The sequence below is a fragment of the Chiloscyllium punctatum genome, chromosome 20 (assembly GCF_047496795.1).
Source record: "Chiloscyllium punctatum isolate Juve2018m chromosome 20, sChiPun1.3, whole genome shotgun sequence".
Classification (NCBI taxonomy): Eukaryota; Metazoa; Chordata; class Chondrichthyes; order Orectolobiformes; family Hemiscylliidae; genus Chiloscyllium; species Chiloscyllium punctatum.
Window position 1 is genome coordinate 14,442,799 of NC_092758.1, and position 26,799 is coordinate 14,469,597.

Sequence of the window (26,799 nt, forward strand, 5' to 3'; positions counted from 1 at the left end):
GTGGGTGATGGAGGGAGAGGGTGCAGGATGAGGGGAATGCAGGGGTGCAGGCTCCCTCTAGTTTGGGACATTCACTGTACAATCTCATTGCTTTGCCCCTGCAGGTGATCGCAATGATTAAAGGGCTGCAGGTGCTGATGGGCCGTATGGAGAGTGTCTTTAACCAGGCCATCCGGAATACCATCTACGCAGCGCTGCAGGACTTTGCTCAGGTGACCCTGAGAGAGCCACTCCGACAGGCCACTCGCAAGAAGAAGAACGTCCTCATCAGGTGGAGGAGGGGTGGGCAGGCGGGCAGTGAGGTTGTAGGGGAGGAGGAGTGTAGGGGGTCAGTGCGTGTGGGAGGGGAGTGGGATGGGAGTGTGGGGGATGGGATTAGGAGTGTGAGGTGTAGGAGTGTGGGTGAGGGGGCATATCAGAGTGTGTGGGCAGGGGAGTGGAGTGTGTGGGGGAGGGGAATGGGAGTGTGGGGGAGGGGAATGGAAGTGTGGGGGAGGAGAATAGGAGTGTGAGGTGTGGGAGTGTGGGTGAGGGGGCATATCAGAGCGTGTGGGCAGGGGAGTAGAGTGTGTGGGGGAGGGGAATGGGGGTATGGGGTGTGGGGGCAGAGAAGGGATGCACGGGGGAGGGGAATGGGAGTGTGGGGGAGGGGAATGGGAGTGTGGGGAGGGAATAGGAGTGTGAGGTGTGGGAGTGTGGGTGAGGGGCATATCAGAGTGTGTGGGCAGGGGAGTGGAGTTTGTGGGTGAGGGGAATGGGGGTGTAGGGTGTGGGGGCAGAGAAGGGAAGAGTGGGGGAGGGGAATGGGGGGTATAGGGTGTGGGGGCAGAGAAGGGGAGTGTAGGGGAGGGGAATGGGAGTGTGGGGGAGGGAAATGGAAGTGTGAGGTGTGAGAATGTGGGTAAGGGGACGTATCAGAGTGTGTGGGCAGGGAAGTGGAGTGTGTGGGGGAGGGAAATGGGGGTATGGGGTGTGGGGGCAGAGAAGGGGAGTGTGGGGCGTGGAGAGTGTGGGGGAGGGGAGTGGGAATGTCGGGTAGGGGAATGGAGGTATAGGGTGTGGGGACAGAAGGGGAGTGTGGGGCGTGGAGAGTGTGGGGGAGGGGAGTGGGAATTTGCAGAGTGGGAATGTAGGGGGTGAGTGGGGAGTGTGTGTGGGGAGGGAGTGTGGAGTGAGTGTGTGGGGGAGGGGAATGAGAGTGTGAGGGAGGGGAATGAGAGTGTGAGGGAGGGGAGAGTGGGAGTGTGGGGGAGGAGAGAGTGTGGGGGAGGAGAGAGTGTGGGGGAGGAGAGGAAGGAAACGAGTGGTGAGGTCAGGCTGTTGGTTGTGAAGCACAACAAGGGAATGATGTGGAGAGGGGCATTCGGAAATCCAGAAAGCAACAGAGGCGGGGGGTGGGGAAGGGGAGTGAGCGTGAGGGGGTGGGGTGGGCTGGGATGGGAGAGGGAACACAGAGGAATCTGGAGAGCAGCATGAAACATTGTGAGGATGTGGGGACAGGACAGGGAGACGGAGAGAAGGGTCTTGGATCAGGTTGGGAAAAAAATCCGGGAATTGCTGATGGAAATGCTAGGATAAGAGAGACGGTGGTGGAGAGAGGGGAGGAGTGTGGTATAATGGATGGATGGAGGGAGAGCAGGAGGGGACAGAAGGGGGAGGTGGGAGCTGTACCCTGTCGATAACGAAGGCAAATCAGAGAATGCTGGAGCCACAGGTTTCGTGAATGATGTGTCTTCTTTCTCCTTCTGAAAATATTTTTTTATCTTTGATTTGTAAAACCATCTCAGAACTTTAAAGAGAGTTAGGCTGGGCAAGTGTCAAATAAACAGACCACATTTCAACCTTTGTTTGAAAGTGTTGCTCAGCGCAGGATTGCAGTGGTCAGAAGAGGAAAAGACACTGTTTCAGATACTCGGTGCCCATTATAACCCCTCTCTCTGGTTTGCTGTCCTTCCCACCTTTCCCTCTCCCATTCCCAGCGTACTTCAGGCAATCAGGAAGACGATCTGCGACTGGGAAAATGGCCGGGAACCTGCCAATGATCCTTGTCTGAAGGGGGATAAGGATCCGAAAGGGGGCTTTGACATTAAAGTGCCTCGTCGCTCAGTTGGTCCATCGAGTACACAGGTTGGTAGCAATATCTCTGTGGGAGCAGCATTCCCCAGTGTTCAGGGAAATGGCTGGATGTTCACATTGGAGCCAGTAGACCATGGGCTCAGGTCTGAATTGGCTCATTCAAGCACAGAGTCCAGGCTGACAATCTCATATAACCAAGAGAGTGCAGCACTATCAGAGGGTCAGTACTGAGGGAGTGCTGCACTGTCGGAGGGTCAGTACTGAGGCAGTGCTGCACTGTCGGAGGGTCAGTACTGAACAAGTGCTGCATTGTAAGACGGTCAGTACTGAGGGAGTATTGCACTGTCAGAGGGTCAGTACTGAGGGAATATTGCACTGTCGGAGGGTCAGTACTGAGGGAGTGCTGCACTGTCGGAGGTTCAGTGCTGAGGGAGTGCTGCACTGTCGGAGGTTCAGTGCTGAGGGAGTGCTGCACTGTCGGAGGTTCAGTGCTGAGGGAGTGCTGCACTGTCGGAGGCTCAGTGCTGAGGGAGTGCTGCACTGTCAGAGGATCAGTACTGAGGGAGTGCTGCACTGTAAAAGGGTCAGTATGTGTCCTTGATTAACTTTATAACATTGAGGATCATGTGTTCCACAGACCCTTGAGAATCCTGGTGTTGTTTTCTGTATAAGAGCGGATTCCACAATTTAAAGAATGTGGTGCCGTGATGGTATTCTCACTGAGGTGTAGCCCTGGAAACAAGAGTTCAATACCCACCACAGCAGTTGGTGAAATTTATATTTAATTCATGAAACCTGGAATTGAAAACAGCCCGGCTCTGTGTGCTGGTGATAAGATAACCATTGTTAATTGTCATTAAAAACCCACCTGGTTTATTAATGCCCTTCAGGGAAGGAAATCTTCCATCTTAACCTGGTCTGGTCTACATGTGACTCCAGAGATTTTGCAATGTCATTGACTCTCAGCTGCCCTCTGAAATATCCCAGCAAGCCGCTGGCATGTTGGGGTAATTAGGGACGGGCAGTAATGCCCACATCAAAGGAAAATATTTTTAAAAGTGTCATAGATTTATTGTTGTCGTAAGTAGCCATATACAGTGAAAAGTGTTGTTTTACCAGCTTATGAGAGCAGATCATACCACACCAAGTGCATCAGGGCAGCAGAACAGAGTGCAGAGCACAGTGGTACAGCTACAGTGAAGATATGGAGAGAGAGAAAGATCAGAATTAACATTTGAGAGGCCCATTCAGATGTCTGATGGCGGGGAAGAAGCTGTTCTTGAATCTGTTTGTACACGCATACAAATTTCTGTATCTTCTACCTGACAAAAATCCTGATTTTTGTTGAAGTGATGTGGACCTTGGTGCTGAGCTGGAGTTCTGTTGGTTTTTCTCTGCTGTGTTGGACAGATCCCTGGTGAGAAATTGGTTAGATTTTGGGCACGGGGGGAGCATGTATGTGGACAGGGAACTCCAGGCAGGACCCTCACTGTGACTGTCAATGGGGAACAGAGTCAGTGCCAAAGAGGGGGGGACTATTGAATTCCCTGAGGTGGGATTCTGTTGCCTTTGGTGCTCAGAGTGTGTGTGTGTCTCGCCATAGTCTTACCAGACCCTAGGGGCTGCTGTCTCATTAGAGAGAATCAGCTTGTGTGATTTAACCTAAATGCCACCAGACTTCGGGGAGGGAAGTGGTTGAGAAGGAGAGTCCTTCATGGTAACCTCAAACTGGTGTTGGGAATTGACCCTACGCTGTTGGCATCTCACTGCTCTGCAAACCAACAGTCCAGCCAACTGAGCTAAACTGACTCAGTTCAGTGAGCATGTCACTGTACAGAAAAGGCCATTCAACCCTTTTCTGAGAAACTATCCTGTTTCTGCCCAATCCTCCGACTCTGACTCAGAAACTTTTGCAGAGGGTCCCGGGATGCAGCAGAATTGCCAGCTGGAAGTCCAAACTTCGCAGACAAGGCGATCACAGATCAATACATCGGTACCTCTCCAAATCTGAGTAAGTGCCCTCAATCACACACCTACTCCTCAAGAGCTGGAGTCCAGAGGGTGACTGGGCCATCGATTCCAGAGGACCACTCGAGTTAGTGTCTCCTGTCCGGGTTTTAATTATGTTGAGGAAATTTTCTGTAATTCCCAGTGTCCTGTTGTGGAACCAGAGGCAGGGAGTAGCAAGTCTGACGTTGTGAAATGTGAAGTGAAACAGAGAAACAGAAATAACAGTTTATTCTGTTTCTCCTTATTTACAAGTATGTCATCAACTAAAGGAGAATTATGTGAGAATTGGTTCTCATCCCCCTGTGTGGTTCAGGATGAGGAACACTGCTCTGTGTTCTTTCTGTTAACTTGTCAAATTGAAGCTGCTTTTTATTGGTGCAGTTCCTGAAAGAGCCACCAAGTGGCAGCATCATTGTTAAACACCAGCTTTAATCAGACTGTTCTCTTGGTGAGACAGATAGACAAACGCACCCCTCTATTCCATCCCCTCACCCTCCAAGGCCTGGCCTCAGCCCCAGGTTAAGCACCCCTCAGCTATTAGATAAAGCAAGGTCACCCCTGCCCTCTGGGGTCAATGTGAAAGATCCCACGGTGACAGCGTGAAGATGATTCAGGGAGATCTCCCTGGGGTCCAGGACCAACATCTCCAGGGTCCTGTTGGATTTATTGTCGTCATCATGTTGCTGTTTGTGGGAGCTGGCTGTGTGCAAACTGGTTCTGGCATTTTCTACGCTGCAGTGGTGTCTACACTTCAGTACTTCATTGGCCGTCAAGCACTTGGAGACATGCCAAAGAACGAAAGGTGCTATAGAAATGCACATTCTTATCATTTTTTTTCCACGTGGGGATATCGGACTGCACTGTATTCACTCTTTGGACATGATGGTTACTGATTTACCTGACTGCAAATCTTGTAAGCTACCCGATAGATAGAAAGGAACAGGAAAACATGTTGGATCTTCCTGTGCAGTGTGAGAATTGGGGACAACACATTGTTCCAGTTCAATAGAAGAAAGTAGTATTAGATTCAGCTCCATTACAAACTGATCACTGACATGTTCGACCTGGACTCTGTGCTGGGGAGAGAGGTGGTATCTATGTGTGACTGAACAGGGCAGTCTGTGTGGGTATGTATGTAACTTTGTGTCTCTTTGTATGAGTGCATCTGTGTATGTGTGAAAAATGTGTGTGTGTGTGTCTTTCACTTTTTCACATACGCACACAGAGTGGGTGACTTTTTTGGTTTGATTTATTATTGTCACACCTACCTAGATACAGTGAAAAGTTTTGTTCTGCGTGCAGCACAGGCATATCATTACTGTACAAATGGGGCGGCACGGTGGCACAGTGGTTAGCACTGCTGCCTCACAGCGCCAGAGACCTGGGTTCAATTCCCGCCTCAGGCGACTGACTGTGTGGAGTTTGCACATTCTCCCCGTGTCTGCGTGGGTTTCCTCCGGGTGCTCCAGTTTCCTTCCACAGTCCAAAGATGTGCAGGTCAGGTGAATTGGCCATCCTAAATTGCCCGTAGTGTTAGGTAAGGGGTAGATATAGATGTAGGGGTAGGGGTAGGGGTAGGGGTATGGGTGGGTTACGCTTCGGCGGGACGGTGTGGACTTGTTGGGCCGAAGGGCCTGTTTCCACACTGTAAGTAATCTAATCTAATCTAAAAAAAGAGCATCAGGGTCATAGAACAGAGTGGGGAATACAGTCTTACCGCTGCAGAGAAGGTGGAGGTCAACATTAAATTAGAAATTTGAGAGGTGCATTGAGCAGTATGATATCAGCAGGGATTTCTTCAATCTGTTGGTACGTGTGTTTAAGGTGTTGTATCTTCAGCCCAATGGAGGAGTTGGAAGAGATTATAACTGGGGTGTGAGGGGTCTTTAATGATGTCGGTTGCCTTTCCGAGGCAGTGGGTAGTGTAGGTGGAATCAGTGGATGGAAGGTTGGCTTGCCTGATGGACTGGGCTGTGTTCACAACACTCTGTAGTTTCTTGCATGTTCCCGGAGGCCCCCGGCTCCACATCAAGAGTGTGTGTCCTTGATTCCCTGTTTCCCGCGACAGGACCTTTAGGAATTTCCGGGGCACCTCGGAAAGCTTCGGAAGCCAGTGTGAAACAATGATGTCACCATCGCCCTGCCTGGTTCCTGGTTTCTGGCTGTGAATTCCTCCCCCCAGCCCCACCCTACCCCACCCTGAGAGGCTGCCTCTGTGAAGGCCCAGTTGGTGGTCAGTCAGTCCACAGTGTGATGGTACAGTAGTGTTCTGGAGAGCAACCCTGATGACCAACATTCACTGCGGAATCGTAATGCAATGATGAAATTGATCTTAAGTAACGAGCTTGTGTCACCCCAGTGTGACCATGAAAATTGGCTCCTTTGTAGAATAAAACCTGCTATCTTTCACTGGTCTGGCTCTCCATCTGATTCCAGACCCATGGCAATGCGGCTGACCCTCTACTGAAATTGCCTCAAAAGCGAGATGGTTCTGACTGCCTCCTGCTGGTTAACTAAGGAGGAAAATCCATGTGGAACAATGTCCACAGCCTGTGAATGAGTGTGGCTTGTCAGAAACACTGAGGACTGCAGATGCTGGAAGTTCAAGTCAATAGACGTGAAGCTGGAAGAGCACAGCAGTTCAGACAGTGTCCGAGGAGCAGGAAGGTCAACGTTTTGGGCCAAAACCCTTCATTAGAATGTTCCTGCTCCTCAGATGCTCTCTGACCTGCAGTGTTCTTCCAGCTTCACATCTTTGGACACTAAATGTGGTTTTGTTCCTGTTTTGAGGTTGTGCCCCCTGAGTGCTTTCTCTGTTTTCTAGTTGTATATGGTGAGGACCATGCTGGAGTCCCTCATTGCTGACAAGAGTGGCTCCAAGAAGACACTACGCAGCAGCCTCGATGGTCCAATTGTGATCGCTATCGAGGACTTTCACAAACAGTCTTTCTTCCATACACACCTCCTCAACTTCAGTGGTGAGTGTCCCATCTCTCTTTGGTCTTACACAAGCCTTACTGAAAGGGAGATTGCAGTCACGGGGGGGTAGGATTCTGACTTGGGAGCCTCTGCGCACACAGTTTATGTTTCAGATTGAGGAAGCTTTGTCAGAACTGGAAGAGACAAGCAGACTGTTATCCAATATGGAGCCAGGGCAAGTGGGGATGACAGAACTGTGTTTGTCCTCCCAGAATTCATCACCTCATATTTCTTTCAGGATTAAATTCTGTTTGTCATCAGCCTTTCTGACCAGCCCGTCTCTGTCTCCGTGTAACCTACGGATTTTTCACTCATCATGACCAGGTCAATAATTATCCTGTTATTGTCGACCACCTGATGATACTTCCTGCATTCCTATTTAGATCATTAATGTACAACAAAAAGCAAGAGACCCGACATCGTGTGACGTCCCTGGTCACAAAAACGCCGCTCAACCATCACCCTCTGCTTCCTGCCACTAACTCAGCTACAGATACATTTTTCCAATTAGCCCTGGAGTCCATGGACTAGGCTTTTTCACCAGTCTGTCACACAGGACCCATCAGAGGCCTTGCTGACATCGCTGTAGAATACATCAGCTGCAGTACCTAGTCATCTGCACACATAATTACCTCCTCAAAGTTCAAACAGACCTGTAAGAAATGATCTGTCCCTTACAAAGCCACACTGACTATGCTGGATTGATCCTTGTTATTCTAGGTTCGATAGGCATTCATGGTCTCCACCTCTAGTGAGCAGGCACCTTCACAAGAATGGGGGCAGGAGAATGAGTGGTTGGGTAGAATCCACGATAAGGATATGTGCAGCCCCAACAACACTCAAGAAGCTTGACACCATCCAGGTCAAAGCAGCCCCCTTGATTGGTACCACATCCGATCCTTCCACCACTGACGCTCAGTAACAGCAGTGTGTGTACCATCTGCAAGACACGGTGCAGATATCCACCAAAGATCCTTCCGAACCTGTGACCACTTCCATCTAGAAGGACAAGGGCAGCAGATACACGGGAACGCGCCACCTCCAAGTTTCCCTGCCAGTCCTCATCATTTCTGACTTGGAAATATCTCGCCATTCCTTCACTCTCACTGGGTCAAAATCTTGGAATTCCCCCCCCCCCGATGGCAGGTGGACTGCAGCGGTTCAAGAAGGCAGCTCACCCCCACCTTCTTGAGGGCAGTTAGGGACGGGCAATAAATCCTGGCCCAGCCAGTGACACCCACATCCCACAAAATGAATAAATAAATAAATAAGGTGGGGTGGAGTGATGGGGTAGAGTGTACCCGGGCTGTGGGAAGGGATGCAGTGGATGGGTGGATGGAGTCAGCAGTAGAGGAGAGGGGCTATGGACTGTGGGAGGAGAGGGATTGATGGGATGGTGGTTCTCCCCCTTCCTCCGCTGCCCTCTCCAATGGTGTAGAATGCAGTCTCTGTGCATTCTGACTCAGAGTGCAGTGCCTCTCCTGATTTTTCCTGTGGGTTGTTTCAGAATCGCTGCAGCAGTGCTGTGACCTGTCCCAGCTCTGGTTCCGAGAGTTCTTCCTGGAGTTGACCATGGGCCGAAGGATCCAGTTTCCCATTGAGATGTCGATGCCGTGGATTCTGACGGACCATATTCTGGAGACCAAAGAGCCCTCCATGATGGAGTAAAGTTTACTTCCCTACCTTCTGTCCTTTTCGGTTGTTCACTGTGACTGGGGTGGGGAGAGTTAACAATCACACAACACTGGGTTATAGTCCAACAGGTTGATTTGGAGGTACTAGCTTTCAAAGCGCTGCACCTTCATCAGGTAGTTGTCAAGGGTGAAGAGGGGAGTGAGGGGAAACTGTAATGCTCCCTCACTTTCTTTTTATAACAGGATTACTTCAAACGATGCCTGTCCATGGTATATCTGACAAAACTGTGGTGAAAATAGTGAGACCTTCAGTTTGACCAAGAACCCCACAAAGAACAGCTCTGAACACCCTATAATTGAAGATTAGATTTGACCTACAAACCTCATTGCCTGCTTGTTGGGTGTAAAAGGTGCTGGTTTAGCAGTGGTATCTGTTAGTGAAATGAATGTTAAATGAACTTGCGTTATCTTCTCCAGTATTTCAGTGATGAAGATTGGGATGAGCCAATGATTGCAAAATGTGCAATCAGTTAATGACGAAGGAGATGGGGAAAGGGGCAGAGAATAGTGACACAGCATTTGCTGTGCACCATTTGAAATCTGCCGCTACTTTATCATCTGCTTCAGAGTATGCACACGTTTGTTCGTCATCTCCTGGCTGAAAACAACAGGGCGAGGATGACTAGCCATGACCATTTCATCCCAGTCCTGTTTGGGGATGAGTGTGCTCGGGTTTCTGTAAACCCCAGACCGTGAAGGGTGGGTGGAAAGTCTTCCACATCAACCCAACACCGATATCCCTCTGGAGAGCGACCTGGTGATCCTGGACTCTGATCTCCATTATAAGGCTTCAAAGCCTGTCTGATTCAGTTAACAATCACCCAACACCAGGTTATAGTCCAACAGTTTTAATTGGAAACACTAGTTTTCGGAGTGCTGCTCCCTCATCAGGTGAATGGGGGAACAGCACTCCGAAAGTTAGTGCTTCCAATTAAACCTGTTGGACTATAACCTGGTGTTGTGTGATTTTTAACTGTGTACACCCCAGTCCAACACCGGCATCTCCAAATCATATCTGATTCAGAGGTGGGAATGGTGACCATTGACCTAAATACTCTCTCTCAGATAGAAACTGTGTGAAACATAGGCAGAAGCATAGACTCGTAGGAGTAGGCCATTCGGCCCTTTAAACTTCTCTGCCATTCAATATGGTCATGGCTGAGCATCCAGTTCAGTCCCCTCTTCCCACTTTCTCCCCATTCCCTTTGATCCTTTTAGCCCTCGGAACTATATCTAACTCTTTCTTGAAAGCAGTCAATGTTTTTGGATTCCACTGGTTTCTGTAGCAAAGGATTCCACAGGCTCACTACTTGGATAACTGTCTGGGTGGAGTTTGCACATTCTCCCTGTGTCCGCGTGGGATTCCTCCAGGTGCTCTGGTTTGGCCATGCTAAATTACCCCTGGTGTCCAGGGAAGTGCAGGCTAGATGGATTAGACATGGGAAATACAGGGTTACTGGGATAGAGTAGATGGATGGGTCTGGGTGGGATGCTCTTCAGAGGGCCAGTGTGGACTCGATGTGCCGAATGGCCAGCTTCCACACTGTAGGGATTCTGTGATTCTCTGGGTGAACACATTTCCCCTCATCTCAGTGAGGAACCCAGGAAGAGGCTGTTAGCTGTGAGGATACTGTTGGTTTGAATGCAAGACAGAATGTGTTAGGGAAGCAACTTTCCAACTTGCCTTGCTCTAAAGAGAAGTTTGCATTTATATAGCACTTTCACATCCTGTGGTATGATTAGTGGGAAGCAAAAGGATTGGGAAGCCTTTAAAACCAGTAGAGGGTGATTAAAAAAGCAATAATGGAGGGAAAGATAAAAATTGAGGGTAAACTAGCTTGTAATGTAAAAGAAGATTGCAAGGGATCGCTGAGGAATGAAGCTGGAAAAGCAGGAATGGGCAGCCAAGAAATGGCGGAGGAACTGAGTAGGTACTTTGCATCGGTTTTTATGGTGGTAGACACCAGCAGCTTACTAGAACTTCAAAAGAGTCAGGGGGCCATGCTGAGTGTAATGGCCATCAGTAAGGAGAAGGTGCAGGGGAAGCTGAAAGGTCAGAAGATGGATAAATCACCCAGACTGGATGGACTGCACTCCGGGATTCCGAGGGAGATAGCTGAGGAGGTCGTGAGGGTATTTGTGGGGATCTTTCAGGAATCACTGGAGTCCGAGGGGGGTCCCAGTGACTGGAAAGTGGTTAATGTAACACCCTGCTTCAGAAAGGAGTGAGACAAAAAAAAAACCTACAGATGCTGGAATCCAAAGTAGACGGGCAGGAGGCTGGAAGAGCACAGCAAGACAGGGCAGCATCAGGAGGTGGAGAAGATCCTGAAGAAAGTTTACACCCAAAACATCGACTTCTCCACCTCCTGATGCTGCCCTAGCTTGCTGTGTTCTTCCAGCCTCCTGCTTGTCTACTAAGGAAGGAGTGAGGCAGAAGAATGGGGAATTGTAGACTGGTTAGCCTCACTTTGGTAAGATTAACAGTCCATTCTTAAGGATGAGGTTGCGATATACTTGGATGTGCATGGTAAAACAAGGCTGAGTCAGCACCCTTTGTCAAGGGGAGCTCATGTCTGACATATCTGTTAGAATCTTTGAGGAGGTAATGAGCAAGTTAGAGAAAGGTGAGTCAGTGAACATGATCTATTTGGATTTCCAGAGGGCCTTTCATAAAGTGTCACACGAGAGCCTGCTAAATAAACTAAGAGCCCATGGTGTAAGGGGCAAGGTACTGGGCATTGATAGAGGATTGGCTGACTGGCAGAAGGCAGAGAGTGAGGATAAAGGGGTGAGGATGGCAGCCAATAGTTAGTGGAGTTCCGCAGGGGTCAGTGTTGGGACGACAGCTTCTCATGTTGATACGTTAATGACCTGGACGAAGGAACTGAGGGCATTGTTGCTAAGTTTGCAGGTCTCACAAAGAGAGGTGGAGGGACAGGTAGTGCTGAGGAAATGGGGAGGATGCAAAAGGACTTGGCTAAGAGAGTGGGCAAAGAAGGGGCAGGTGGAACACAATGTGGGAAAGTGAGAGATTATACACTTTGGTCGGAAGAATAGAGACATAGATTATTTTCTAAACAGGGAAAGGCTTCTGAAATCTGAAGGACAAAATCAGGATTCACTTAAGGTTAACATGCGGGTTCATTTGGCGGTTTGGAAGGTGGAGCGATTGGAGTCAGGTGGATCTCATTGACTGAGAGATCCTTGATTGGGGTTGTTGACCTGGGCCAATCAGGGAGCCTTGGCTGACAAATTAGATTATATTCAATTCCCTACAGCGTGGAAACCAGCCATTTGGACGAACAAGTCCACACCAACCCTCTGAACAGTAACCCACCCCACTATATTTATCCCTGACTAATGCACTGAACACTATAGGCAATTTAACAAGGCCAATTCACCTGACCTGCACATCTTTTGATTGTGGGATGAGACTGGAGTACCCGGAGGAAACCCACGCAGACACTGAGAATGTGCAAACTCCACACTGACAGTCACCTGAGGTGGGAATCGAACCTGGGTCCCTGGTGCTGTGAGGCAGCCGTGCTAACCACTGAGCCACAAACAGGGGATTCAGAATCTCCTCAGTTCAGGGGACTGACTCAGTGCTGGCTGACCACAGCCAGTGTACTGTGCACGAGTGTCAGTTTGTGTTCACATGAGAGGGCATATGCCTCAGCTAAAGGACAGCATTCCAAACAAATCCTTTAAAAATCACCAACTTTCTGGGTTTTCTAAACGAAGCGATGAAGTGAAAAGGAAATGATCTCTGTGTATGTAAATAAAGGGTGTCTTGGTGATGGGATACTGGCCTCTGTGCTGTCATTTCAAATGGCAAATGCAATGTTAGCATCCATTTGAAGGCGACTAGAATGCAAGAGCAGGGATGTACTGCTGAGGCTGTATAAGGCTCTGGTCTGACCACATTTGGAATATAATGAAGAGTTTTGGGCCCTGTATCTAAAGAAGGAGGTGCTGCTATTGGAGGGGTCCAGAGGAAGTTCCTAATAATGACCTCGGGAATGAAGGACTTGTTGTATGAGGAGCAGATAGGAATTTGTGTCTGAACTCAATGGAGTTGAGAAAAATGAGCAGGGATATGATCGAAGCTTACAGAATACTGAGAGGCCTGGATAGAGTGCACCTGGAGAAGATGTTTCCACTAACAGGAGAGACTAGGATCCGAGGGCACAACCTCAGTGAAGGGATGACCCTTTAGAACTGAGTTGGGGAAGAATTTCTTCAGCCAGAAGGTGGTGAATCTGTGGAACTCATTGCCTCAGAGGGATGTGGAGGCCGAGTCATTGAGTTTATTTAAGACAGAGATAGATAGGTTCTTGATTGGTTGGGAGATCGAGGGTCATGGGGAGAGGGAGATTGGGGTTGAGAAGCAAATCAGCCGTGATCAAATGGTAGAACAGAGTCGATGGGCCAAATGGCTGAATCCTGCTCCTGCATCTTACGGCCTTGTGTATGAAATGTTTTCACAGCCAACTGAGCACTTTGTGTAATGAAGTCTCCGTTGTAATGTAGGAAACGCGATACCCGATATGCACACAGCAAGATCCCACAGAACAGCAGCAGCGATGTGATCAGAGAGTCTGATATTTCTAAAAATAGGCTGCGCTTCCAGAGAGAAGACTCCAACTCTCTTTGGGGCGTCTGTGGGTCTTTCATGTTCACATGAGAGGGCACAGGCCTCAGCTAAAGGACAGCATTCCAAACAAATCCTTTAAAAATCACCAACTTTCTGGGTTTTCTAAACGAAGCGATGAAGTGAAAAGGAAATGATCTCTGTGTATGAGAAATTGTTCTACCACGGTCAGCTCATTATCAAAGAGTTTTATTTTAGATTAGATTACAGTATGGAAACAGACCCTTCAGCCCAACAAGTCCACACCGACCCACCGAAGCGCACCCACATTTACTCCTTACCCCATTTACCCCATGCAATTTAGCATGGCCAATTCACCTGACCTGCACATCTTTGGACTGTGGGAGGAAACCAGAGCACCCGAAGGAAACCCACACAGACACGGGGAAAACGTGCAAACTCCACACAGTCAGTCGCCTGAGGCAGGAATTGAACCCAGGTCTCTGGTGCTGTGAGGCAACAGTGCTAACCACTGTGCCACTGTGCCGCCCACTGGTGAGCTTCTCCCATGACATGAGTTGGGTTTGGTTCAGTCTGTAATGGGATGGTCTGTGTCATAGGGAGAGCTCTTCATTAATCAGATTAGATTGTATTAGATTGAGTTAGCCTGGGCAGCACAGATTTACCAGGATGTTGCCAGGAATGGAGGGCTTGAGTTATGAGGAGAGGCTGGATAGGCTGGGATGCTTTTCACTGGAGTGTAGGAGGCTGAGGGGTGACTTTACAGAGGTTAATAAAATCGTGAGGGGCATGGACAGGGTGAATGGCATGTGTCTTTTCTCTGGGGTGAGGGATTTCAAGACTAGGGGCATATTTTTAATGTGAGAGGAGAGAGATTTTAAAAAACATATGAGGGGCAATGTTTTAACACAGAGCGTGGTTTGTGGGTGGAATGAACTTCCTGAGGAAGTGGTGGATGTTACAATGTTTAGAAGACATTTGGGTACATGCATGAATAGGAAACGTTTGGAGGGACATGGGCTAAGCCGTAGACAGGTGGGACTAGTTTAGTTTGGGATTAGAGTCAGCATGGACTGGTTGGATAAAGAGTCTGTTCCCATGCTGTGTGACTCTAATTTGGTTCATTAGCAAAAAGGGCAGGGCACTGAGCATGGTCACCTGGCCGAAATGATCAGAACAGATGTTTCAGATTCCTTTATTGGTTCTCACATTTCCAGATATGTTTTGTACCCACTGGACCTGTACAACGACAGTGCCTATTACACTCTGACCAAGTTCAAAAAGCAGTTCCTGTATGACGAGATTGAAGCGGAGGTGAGTGAGTTTTGCTGCTTTAAACCTCTCCCCTCCCCGTCCCCCCCTTCGGTTTGGGTGCCAGGTCAGCAGGTGCCAGCCACAGCTGGAGTGCAGTGCCCCAGTATCCCCAGATCAATGAGGAGACTAGGTGTACACTGTGCTCGGCAGAAGTGGGTGCTGCAGTTGCTGGAGATTAGAGTCAAGATTAGAGTGGTGCTGGAAAAGCACAACAAGTCAGGCAGCATCCGAGGAGCAGGAGAATTGACATTTCAGGCAAAAGCCCTTCATCAGGAACACTGTGCTGCTGAGTGATTGCTGACACAGTCACAGGTCTCCCAGTATGTGCCAGTGCATTGGGAATGTGGATACCAGATGAACCCTCATTGCCTGAACTTAGTGAGTGGAAAAGTGTGGGAACTGCCTTTCTATATCCGACTTATTTGCTTGTTTTCCAGGTGAACCTCTGCTTTGACCAATTTGTTTACAAGTTGGCTGATCAAATCTTTGCTTATTACAAGGCGATGGCTGGCAGGTAGAGTATGATCCTCTTTATTCTTAAGTTGTCAGGACCCATTCTGGAGCCACTTGTGATGTTGCCTTCCAATTGTTAAAGCTGTCCAGTCTCACAGCATAGAATGAGATCCTTCTGCCCACTGTGCATGCACTAGATCATTGGAGGAACTGTCCAATCAGTCTGATCTTTCACTTTAACCCCACTGTCCTTAGTCCCTTCAAATCCTTACCCAATTTTCTCTTGGAAATATTATGCAAGATATTATTGAATGTGCTTCCATCACTTTTTAGCCGAATGCATTCCAAATCTTAATCACGTGCTGCCATTTTTGCTTAATCTCCTCTGGTTCTTTTAACTTAAATCTATGACCTCTGGTTACTAACCCTTTTGCCCCTAGAATGTTTGTCCTTATTTAGTCTATTAAAGCACCTCCATCAAATCTTCTCATAACCTTCATTGTAGAACCAAACCAGGTTCACAAGTGTCTCACAAAACTGAAATCCCTCATCACTGACATCATTTCAATAAATTTCTTCTGGTCCCACCACAGACAGAATTTGTGTCTTTTATTATTTTCTGTGTCTTTATATGTGAGGCCTGTGTTTTTTCATATACTCGGTGATTTGTCCCCTATTTTAAATAATTTCCAACAGTAGACATTGTGCATTAAAATAAATTAAGATTATTTATTGAAATGCATATGCCCTCGAGCTGTCTTTCCATCATCCCTCATGTGCACTATCATACACATAAAGATCAGATGAGTAAAATGTACAATTAATAGTTACAGTGAGTTCAGTCTCTTTAGTGGCAGGCCTGTAGTTTCTTAGTTGAATTGATGCCTTTATGGAGATCTGTTAAAGATGAAGTTTCTCAGTGGGGTTTAAGTTGTGAAGCATTAATTACTATTTGGTCTTTGGCATCGGAGACACATACTTCAGTAACAGGAAGCAATTTTCTATGTAACAGCATTAGCTTAAGACTGGTTAACTACATTAACACTAAGTAAGAGACATTGTTATCTCCTGATGGATAATGACTAGAGGTATACTACATGGCTGCAGACTGTGGTACGGACTAACAAACAAATTGATTAACTTCTTCCAGAGGAAGTCATTTATATATCATTGGACAGGACTATTCCAAAACCGAGTTAATCCTTTCAGGCCAACTGCCTTATAAAAGAATGCCCAGAACAGAACCCAATACTCCAGCATAAAGCCAGTGTTTTATGAAGATTTACCTTAACTCTAATGCTTATTATTGCATTTACAAGGCCAGTAATCCCATTGCTTTTTTAAAAAAACCTTTCCAACTTGACTTATAATCTTTGACCCTCTCGGGCCTCTCTGTGCTGGACCTCCTTTAACAGTTGAACTTTATAATTTATGCTGTCAATCTGTAGACTCTTTCCGACTAAAGTGATTCACTTTACACTTCTATTCTTAGGATCTGTTCTCATCTAATTCTCAGATGCTTATCTTAAATTTAACCCCTTGGGGATATCTATAACTGAGGGAATAGTTTCATAATAAGGAGATGGCCCTTTAAGACAGAGGTGTGTTTCTTTCTGAGGGCTGTAAATCTTCAGAATCCTCGACCTCGGAGAGAGGGATGTGGAGGTTGTGTCACTGAATGACAAAGCTCAGTTAGATGGTTATCAATTTGGGGAAATTGAGATGAGGATGAGAGTTCGTCAGAAGCTTGGGGTAAGGCAAGAAAGTAAAGGTGAGCTCAGTCCAAGATCATACCAGCCATCATCTTGATTAAATAATAGAGCTTGCTAGAATCCTTCGAATCCATTCAGTGTGGAAACAGGCCCTTTGGCCCAACAAATCCACATTAACCCTCCAAACAGTGTCCCACCCAAGCCCATTCCCCATTCCTCTACATTTAACCCCAGACTAATGCACCTAACCTACACATCCCTGAACACTCTGGGCAATTTAGCATGGCCAATTCATCTAACCCACACATCTCTGGACTGTGGGAGGAAACTGGAGCATCCGGAGGAAACCCACGCAGACATGGGGAGAACGTGCAAACTCCACCCAGACAGTCGTCCGAGGCTGGTATCAAACCCGGGCCCCTGGCGCTGTGAGGCTGCAGTACTAACCACTGAGACTAGGGAGACTGGAAATTACTCCTGCTCCTATTTCTCCTTTTACATTTTGGAGTCAGCTCATGTAAGGAACACCTAGAGACACTGATGAAGCTGCAACATAGACATGTTAAATTTCTCCTTGTCTTTCCTCTTCTAAGCGTATTGTTGGATAAAAGGTTCCGGGCAGAATGCAAGAACTATGGAGTCATCATTCCCTACCCACCGTCCAATCGCTATGAGACGTTACTGAAACAGAGACATGTACAGGTACGGATCGTGTTTACTCCAGCATTCAGGTTGTCCTGACTGCTCAGGGAAATGGTGCATTATTCTGTGCAGAACTGAGTCTCACAGACTGACTTCTATGCCCAACCTCTGACCTGTGACCTCTGCCAGCCTGGCGATAAACCTCCACATGTCTGACCTCTGTGCATCCAAGAAAGAGGTCACTCGATCCGAGTTCCTCATCCAGATTCCTGTCCACTGCTAGAAAGAGCCACTGGTGGAGACATGGGTCACACATCTCTGGGCAATGTTTCCATTCTCAGGATGTGTGGGTATTGCTGGCACATCGCAGTCATGCTGAGAATCCCAGAATTGTTCTGGCGCAGAAGGAGGCCATTTGGCCCACCGTGTCTGCACTGGCTCTTCAAATTACCCAGTGCCATTCTCCTGCTTTTTATCCACACCCTGACCAAATCCCCATGTCTATCTAACACCCCCTTGAATGCCTCAATTGAACCTGCTTCCATCACATTTCCAGCCAGTGTTTTCCAGACCCTAATAGTTCACGGTGTGAAAATGCTTTTTCTCACATCGTTCCTGCTCCATTCACTCATCAATCTGTTTCCTCTGGTTGTTGTTTTTTTGTACGTGTAGGCATGGGACTAGGTTAATTTAGGATATCTGTGGTTGGCATGGACCAAAGGGTCTGTTTCCATGCTGCACATCTCTTTGACTCTAAATGTCTTCATAGCTATTCTATCCGCTCAACTTGTGATTTTGGAAACCTGTATCAAATCTCCTCACAGCCACCTTCTCTCTCGGGAGCACAGTCCCAACTTCCTCAGTCTATCCTCATCACTGCAGCTCCTCATGCCTGGAGCCAGTTTTGTAAATCACTTCTGTACCCCCTCCCAAGCATTCACACCTTTCCTGTAATGTGGAGCCCACAAATATCCAAAGGTGGTGTCGAGTTGCCTTTTTAAAACCACTGATGACAAGTTTAGTGTAAACTGAAAGTCTTTTTTGGCCAAGTCAAAGGACGTTTAAGAACGAAGCACAGACTGTAAGGACAGCAGATTCCCTTTACTACAGGATATTCATAGTTGGTTGGTAGAGCAAAACTTGAATATTGCTGAAAAAAAGACACACACTTTGTCAAAATCTTTTGTTTTGTACTCATCAGGATCACGCGCAAGAATACTAATTCATTAGGGGAAAGCAGCATTTATAGATCATAAAAGGAGAGTGTTGATTGGTTGACAAGTAGACACTAGCTAATACATTGGTCAGAGTCCACTTGCGAACCAATTAGCACTTACTGCCTATGCAGCATAAAACGTAGCTTTCTTCTTGATTTGATAGTCTTGCACAATGTCCTGGTGAGTGTAACAGGGCAGCTTTGTCAAAATGCAACTTTTTTTTCACCAGTGCTAAAACATACTAATGAACTGAAAACAAAAAGTGCTGGATATCACAGCGAGCCAGGCAGCATCCATGGAGAGTGAGGAAGCTAATGTTTCGAATCGAGATGACTTTTCATTAGAACATTAGATTCGAGACTTTGCTTTCTCTCCAGTGTTACTGCCTGACCCTCTGTGATCTCCAGCAATTTTTGTTTCTAGTTCAGATTCCAGCATCTGCAATAATTCGCCTTGATACTAATGAACCAATTAAGTTTTACAACGAGCCATGCTCGTTATTATTAGGATCAGAATTTTGCTTTCCATGGCTTTCGACTCACCACAGTGAAATCTGAAATGTCGTAGCCTGGATTATTAGTCCAGGAACAGAAACATGCCTGACTCTCATAGAATCATAGAGATGTACAGCACGGAAACAGACCCTTTGATCCAACTCTTTCATGCCGACCAGTTATTCTAAATTAATCGAGTACCACTTGCCAGCATTTGATCCATATCCCTCTAAACCCTTCCTATTCATATACCCATCCAGATGCCTTTTAAATGTTGTAATTGTACCAGCTTCCACCACTTCCTCTGGCAGCTCATTCCATACATGCACCACCCTCTGTGTGAAAAGGTTGCCCCTTAGGGCAAATCTTTCCCGTTACCTGAAATCTCTGCCCTCTAGTTTGGGCTCCCCTACCTTTGGCAACTCATCCTATTCATGTCCCTCATGATTTTGTAAACTTCCATAAAGTCATCTCTCAGCCTTTAATGCTCCAGGGAAAACAGCCCCAGCCTGTTCAGCCTCTCCCTATAGCTCAGATCCTCCAACCCTGGCAACATCCTTGTAAATCTTTTCTGAACCCTTTCAAGTTTCACAACATCTTTCCGATAGGAAGGAGAGCAGAATTGCACGCAATATTCCAACAGTGGCCTGACCAATGTCCTGTACAGACACAACATGACCTCTCAACTCCTGTACTCAATAATCTGACCATTAAAGGAAAGTATACCAAACGCATTCTTCACTATCATTCTTCACTATCATATCCACCTGCAACTCTACTTTCAAGGAACTATGAACCTGCACTCCAAGGTCTGTTTGTTCAGCAACACTTGCTAGGACCTTCCAATTAAGTGAATAAGTCCTGCCCTGATTTGCTTGTATTCCTCTCTGCACTGCCACTGCAAAATGGATGTTTTATTTATAGAATGCTAGCTATGAGAAGTCTTATATTAAAAATCTGCCATGTTCATAGTCTTTTTTTCTTGCAACCATCCACATTCATGATGGGTTTCACCTTTCGCCTTTGGGATGATAACCCACCCTCAGAGTCAATGGCCTCCCCATCTCCTGCATTAGTCAGAGACCTAAAGGATGGGGATAACCTGCCAGATTCCTAATAGTTAAGTCGTCACGGTGAGGTTGCGAGAGGTGATTCTCATCCAAGTGTTAGTGTGAGCCTTTCGAAAGAAGAGGATCTGAAATGTTGAAAGCCAGATGGGGCCAGGTTGGACCTGTCGATTCATTGTGTTTTGTCTCCTCACCCCCACCCCACAGCTCTTGGGAAGGTCCATCGACCTCAACAGACTCATCACTCAGAGGATCTCAGCTGCTATGTACAAGTCTCTGGATCACGCGATCAGCCGATTCGAGAGTGAGGATTTGACGTCTGTTGTGGTGAGATCATCAAGGTCTTCAAAGCCGGGCCGTCAGTTTCAGATGGTGGGGCTCGGGTGCTGAGATGTTTCCAACAGGATTAGGCAGGGTAGATGCAGAAAGGATGTTCCTGATAACAGGCGAGTCCAGAAACAGGGGGTCACAGTCTAAGAATGCAGGGCTAACCATGTCAGACTGAGATGAGGAGAAATGTCTTCACCCAGAATCTGGTGAGCCTGTGGAATGCTGAGCTGCTGAAAGTAGTCAAGGCATTGTATGATTCAAGAAAAAGATGCATGTTGCACTTGGGGCTAAAAGCGTCAAAGGGGTTCGGGGGGAAAACAGGAATAGACAATTGAATCGATAATCAAACATGATCATATTGAACGGAGGAACAGACTTGAAGGGGCGAATGGCCTACTTCTGTTCCTAATTAGTAGGTTTCTATACTACAGCCAGATGAGAGGCAGAAAAGTCCCTTGATCCCTTGAGCCACAAAGGCTGCATCCTCCTTCTTGAAGCAACACTGGGTGGGCAGCACGGTGGCACAGTGGTTAGCATTGCTGCCTCACAGCACCAGAGACCCGGGTTCAATTCCCGACTCAGGCGACTGAATGTGTGGAGTTTGCACGTTCTCCCCGTGTCTGCGTGGGTTTCCTCCGGGTGCTCCGGTTTCCTCCCACAGTCCAAAGATGTGCAGGTCAGGTGAATTGGCCATGCTAAATTGCCCATAGTGTTAGGTAAAGGGGTAAATGTAGGGGAATGGGTGGGTTGCGCTTCGGCGGGTCGGTGTGGACTTGTTGGGTCGAAGGGCCTGTTTCCACACTGTAAGTAATCTAAAACGCAATGTTTTGGCCTTAACCACTTTCAGGCAATCCAGGGAAGGTTTAGTAGACTAATATAGAGGTTGCTGTTTAAAAATCAGCGGTTAACTATTTAAAATAGAAATGAGGTAAAATTATTTCTGCCAATGAGTCTAGAGCCTTTGGAATTCACTTCCTGAAGAGGTAAAAGGATACAGAGTCCTTGAATATTATTAAGTCAGACACATGTCACCCAAGGGGTCAAAAGTTTCGGGGTAGGTGGGATGGGGATTTGAGGTTACTGATGGATCAGCCGGGGGATTGAATGATAGAACGAGCTTGAAGGACTGAATGGCCAACTGCTGCTCATGATTTGTTTATTCATACACAACGTTGATAGAGTCCTCTGTGATTTGAGCCTATAGGAATTGGAGTGGCTGTTTGAGGTCAACCGTCTCACTCATCGTCTCCTATGCAAACACATGACCCTGGACAGCTTTGACGCCATGTTTAGGGAGGCCAATCATAACGTATCTGCTCCGTACGGAAGAATCACGCTTCATGTCTTTTGGGAACTCAACTTTGACTTCCTGCCCAACTATTGCTACAACGGATCAACAAATCGGTGGGTGTTGCCTTTTTGATGGGGTGGGGTCAGAGGTGGAAGGTGGGGGAGGGTCCCTTCTCAGGGCCTTCTCTTTGCTACATTCCCAATCAATGGGAATGCTCCTGATGAAAGACCCCCAACACTCTCTGTTTCTTGTCAGAGGTGGGGGGTTGGATGTTCCTCATCATGTGACTCAGAATGTGGAATAGTCAAGTCTAGAGGTAGAAAAGATGCAGCCAATGGTTTTAACAGCCAATGAGCTGAGGGAGAGGTGGTGACATTGCGAAGGTGGTCTCAGTGTGTTGGGTTTAGTGTTTTGGATATGTGGTCTGAAATTCATTGTTGGGTCAGATAAGACCCGGAAGTTGCAGACAGTCCTGTGTCAGGCTGGGAACAGGAGGGCGACGAAGGTGGGGGCTGAAGAACCAGTTTTGTGGTGGGGAGTGAAGGCAATGACTTTGTTCTTCCCAATATTTATTTGGAAGGAATCTCTGCTCATCAACCAATTGGAACACATTGAAAGAGGCCATTCAGCCCATCTATTCAGTGTTTGCTGTGCGCTGAACATATCAGTCTAGTCACATTTGCCTACACTGTTCTCACATCCTTCAATATTGTTTCCTTCATCCATCACCTCAATCTAAGCGTCAGTGTCGAGACCTCAGGCACTAACCCTGCGAGTGAATCCCACAGCCTCACAGCTCTCTGTGTGACGAGATTTCCCCTGCCACCTTTGCTAAATCTATTGCATTTAATTTGCCATCATTCTTGACTCCTTGGGTACTAAAAACAGTTAGTTTATTTCGAACCACCCTGGCCTTTTCCTTCACAATTTGAGACTGTGTTCGCCTGGTATGTCTGCACTTGATCTGATGTTTTAATTTTCCCGAACACCCAGTTTACAGTCTTCGCCTTCTGACAATTCCTGTGGCTGCGAGGTCCCTGAGCAATCACTGTCCACCCAGTAGTGTCCACTTTTAGGAGTGGGTCAGCAGGTGGAGAGTGGAGAGATGAATGTGAATCATAGAATCCCTACAGATTTCCGTCCAACCAGTCCACACCGACCCTCTGAAGAGTAACCCACCCAGACCCATTCCCCTACAGATTCCTTGTCCAGGCTGTGAAATAATCAGCACATGGGTGAATGTAGAGGAAGCTTATTCTGTATCTAACCCTGTGCTGTACCCAGGAGCAGGGACTGAAATCAGAGGCCCCAGTGCTTCTGTTGTTCTGGGACCCTGGTCCTACCTAACCTTCGGTACAAAACACAATCCTGCTCCTGCACACAGGAAGCCTCACTTATTGGTCCCTGATGGACCCCACTGTCCCAGACATTGGCTGAACACTGTGCTGGCAGTGTTCGGGGACAGTGTAGAGGGAGCTTTACTCTGTATCTAACCTCATGTTCCTGTCCAGGGAGTGTTCAGAGGGAGCTTTATTCTGTATCTAACCCCATGCTGTCCCTTTCCAGTGAGTGTTTGATGGAGACAATGTAGAGGAAGAATTACTTTCAATTTAAAAGATTAGAGGAAACTTTATTTTGTGTCTAACCCCATGCTGTCCCTGTCCTGGGAGTGTATGATGGGGAAGATGTAGAGGGAGATTTTCCTTCAATTTATAAGAGCAGAGGGAGCTTTATTATGCACCTAACCCCATATTGTACCTGTCCGAGGGGTGTTAGATGCAGTTGGTGAAGAGGGAGTTAAGTTCTACTCTGTACTTAAACCCATGCTGTTCCTATCCTAAAATTGTCTGAGGGGGAGTATTGAGGAAATGTTACTTGCAGTTTAACAGAGCAGAGGAAGCTATACTCTGTATTGAACACTCTGCTGTACATGCCCTCATAGTGTTTGATTCCGACACTATACCTTGAACTGCATTGTGTTCTATTAGTAATATCTCAGGCTGCCAACAGACAAGAGATTTACAAAATCATGTTTATTTCTCTCTCACTGAAACTATAACGTTTTCCTTTGCAAACCCAGGTTTGTTCGGACAGCGATTCCCTTCACAGATGAGCCTCAGAGGGATAAACCAGCCAGTGTCCAGCCATATTACCTTTATGGGTCAAAGGTGAGTGAGAGTTGATTTATGGTGTGACTGTAGAACCAATGACAGTTTTGCTGGATTTTCAATCAGCAATTTCTGAGGAGCACTTTATTAAGTTTTAAATTTTATATCTGACTGAATATTGTTCAGAGCGGAGAGATTTGTTGGCAGTTTTGTTTGGGTGTGTTCTAGGACCCATCATGGTGCTAATTCATGTGAAAAAAAATCACTCTCTTTGAAGTTTGTTGTGAAGACTGATGTGGCAGCCATTTTGTGCCAGCAGTATCCCACTAGCTGCCACAAGATGGATGACAGCATAATCTCTGAGTTTCATGATATTGGATGGGATACTGAGAGAAGTTCCCCAGGTTCGAAGGTATCTCAAAAGTGTGATGTGTCATTTTGCCTCAATTGTATAGGACACCGATTTTATGGTGCAGTGGGATTTTAACGACTGTCTGAACCATTGGGAACAGCAGTGGGTGGCAAGGTAGATGATATTTGGAAAGGCTTCTCTAGGCCTTTGGTTTGTTGACTCGACACACTGTTTCCCAATGCTGCATAGGTCGGTGTTGACTGGGGTGTGTGTTGGAAATTTGGGCCCACATGGTTTCCAATTTTCTGAGCATTTTGCTTCAGGAATTGCAACAAAGCTCCTCACATTCTGCTGTTCTCTACCTGACACAGTGGGGAGCCAGAAAATTACCTCTTGTGAACACACAGAGGAAATATCCAATTATTGACCATCACCAAACCTCTACACAGCAGCCTGATTTATTCCAGTGCAGTCTCTGGAATATTCCAAACACTCATGGATTCCTGACAGTGCAGTTAGAGGCCATTCAGCCCAGTGGGTCTACACCAACCCTCTAAAATCCATCCCATCCAGGCCCTGCAATCCCACACTTCACATGGCTAATCCGCTTAGCCTGCATATCCCTGAACACTGTGGATAATTTAGCACGGCCAAGCTACCTAACCTGTATATCTTTGGACCGTGGGGGGGAAACAGGAGCACATGGAAACCTGCACAGACACTGAAAGAACATGCAAACTCCACACAGACAGTCACTCGTGGGTGGAATCGTACCAGGGTCCCTGGCGCTGTGCGGCAGCAGTGCTAACCACTGCACCAACGTGTCGCCCTATATACATACATAACTCCCTTTTACATGGATGGAATTTATTTGATTCTACACCACAGAAACAGGCCATTCAGCCCAACTAGTCTGAGCTAGTGTCACCAGAGGCACCTCCCAACCCTATTTTTCAAACCCACTTGGTCCTTCTGGTTCTTTTCCCCTCACACACCTGCTCGCTCTTGCATCTATACTGTCTGCCTCAGGTACTCCTTGTCGTGAATTCCACATTCGCACCACTATCAGGATGAATTTCAGTGACGACAGATGATTTTTTAAATTTGCTCGCATACAAGTCTAGAATTGAGGTGGGTTTGGTGCGAATTTGGCAATCCCCATTTTTTTTTTTAGATTAGGTTCCCTACAGTGTGGAAACAGGCCATTTGGCCCAACAAGTCCACACCTGCCCTCCGAAGAGTAACCCACCCAGACCCATTTCCCTCTGACTAACGCACCTAACACTACGGGCAGTTTAGCATGGCCAACTCACCTAGCCTGCACATCTTTGGACTGTGGGAGAAAACCAGAGCACCCAGAGGAAACCCACGCAGACACGGGGAGAATGTGCAAACTCCACACAGCCAGTGGCCCGAGGCTGGAATCGAACCTGGGACCCTGGTGCTGTGAAGCTGCAGTGCGAACCACTAAGCCACTGTGCTGCCCTGAAGAGGCGGTATTCTCAAGAGGCAAGGGAATAACTTGACAAATGGTGGCTGCAATGCTGCATCTCAATCTCCAACTTAGAGTAATAGGGATGTACAGCACAGAACCAGAACCTTCGGTCCAACCCGTCCATGCCGACCAGATATCCCAACCCAATCTAGTCCCACCCGCCAGCAGCCGGCCCATATCCCTCCAAACCCTTCCTATTCATATACCCATCCAAATGCCTCTTAAATGTTGCAATTGTACCAGCCTCCACCACTTCCTCTGGCAGCTCATTCCATACACGTACCACCCTCTGTGTGAAAAAGTTGCCCCTTAGGTCTCTTTTATATTTTTCCCCTCTCACCCTAAACCTATGCCCTTGAGTTCTGGACTCCCTGACCCCCGGGAAAAGACCTTGCCTATTTATCCTATCCATGCCCCTCATAATTTTGCAAACCTCTATAAGGTCACCCCTCAGCCTCCGACACTCCAGGGAAAACAACCCCAGCCTGTTCAGCCTCTCCCTGTAGCTCAAATCCTCCAACCCTGGAATATCCTTGTAAATCTTTTCTGAACCCTTTCATGTTTCACAACATCTTTCCGATAGGAAGGAGACCAGAATTCACGCAATATTCCAACAGTGGCCGAACCAATGTCCTGTACAGCCGCAACATGACCTCCCAACTCCTGTACTCAATATCTGACCAATAAAGGAAAGTATATCAAACGCCTTCTTCACTATCCCATCTACGTGCAACTCCACTTTCAAGGAGCTATGAACCTGCACTCCAAGGTCTCTTTGTTCAGCAACACTCCCTAGAACCTTACCATTAAGTGTATAAGTCCTGCTAAGATTTGCTTTCCCAAAATGCAGCACCTCGCATTTATCTGAATTAAACTCCATCTGCCACTTCTCAGCCTATTGGCCCATCTAGTCCAGATCCTGTTGTAATCTGAGGTAACCCTCTTCA

General features: G+C 47.2%; 1 protein-coding gene across 8 annotated transcripts in view; it reads left to right on the plus strand.

Moving 5' to 3' along the window:
- cyfip2 (cytoplasmic FMR1 interacting protein 2) overlaps positions 1–26,799 on the plus strand; it is a 116,272-nt gene that overhangs the window by 64,578 nt on the left and 24,895 nt on the right. For all 8 annotated transcript variants that reach the window (XM_072590370.1, XM_072590369.1, XM_072590377.1 and 5 more), the window contains exons 14-23: positions 105–271; positions 1,980–2,127; positions 6,911–7,064; positions 8,573–8,729; positions 14,595–14,691; positions 15,129–15,205; positions 17,450–17,558; positions 20,484–20,603; positions 21,811–22,010; positions 23,978–24,065. In XM_072590370.1, the coding sequence (XP_072446471.1) occupies positions 105–271; positions 1,980–2,127; positions 6,911–7,064; positions 8,573–8,729; positions 14,595–14,691; positions 15,129–15,205; positions 17,450–17,558; positions 20,484–20,603; positions 21,811–22,010; positions 23,978–24,065 (1,317 nt within the window). The remainder of the gene's footprint in view (positions 1–104; positions 272–1,979; positions 2,128–6,910; positions 7,065–8,572; positions 8,730–14,594; positions 14,692–15,128; positions 15,206–17,449; positions 17,559–20,483; positions 20,604–21,810; positions 22,011–23,977; positions 24,066–26,799) is intronic.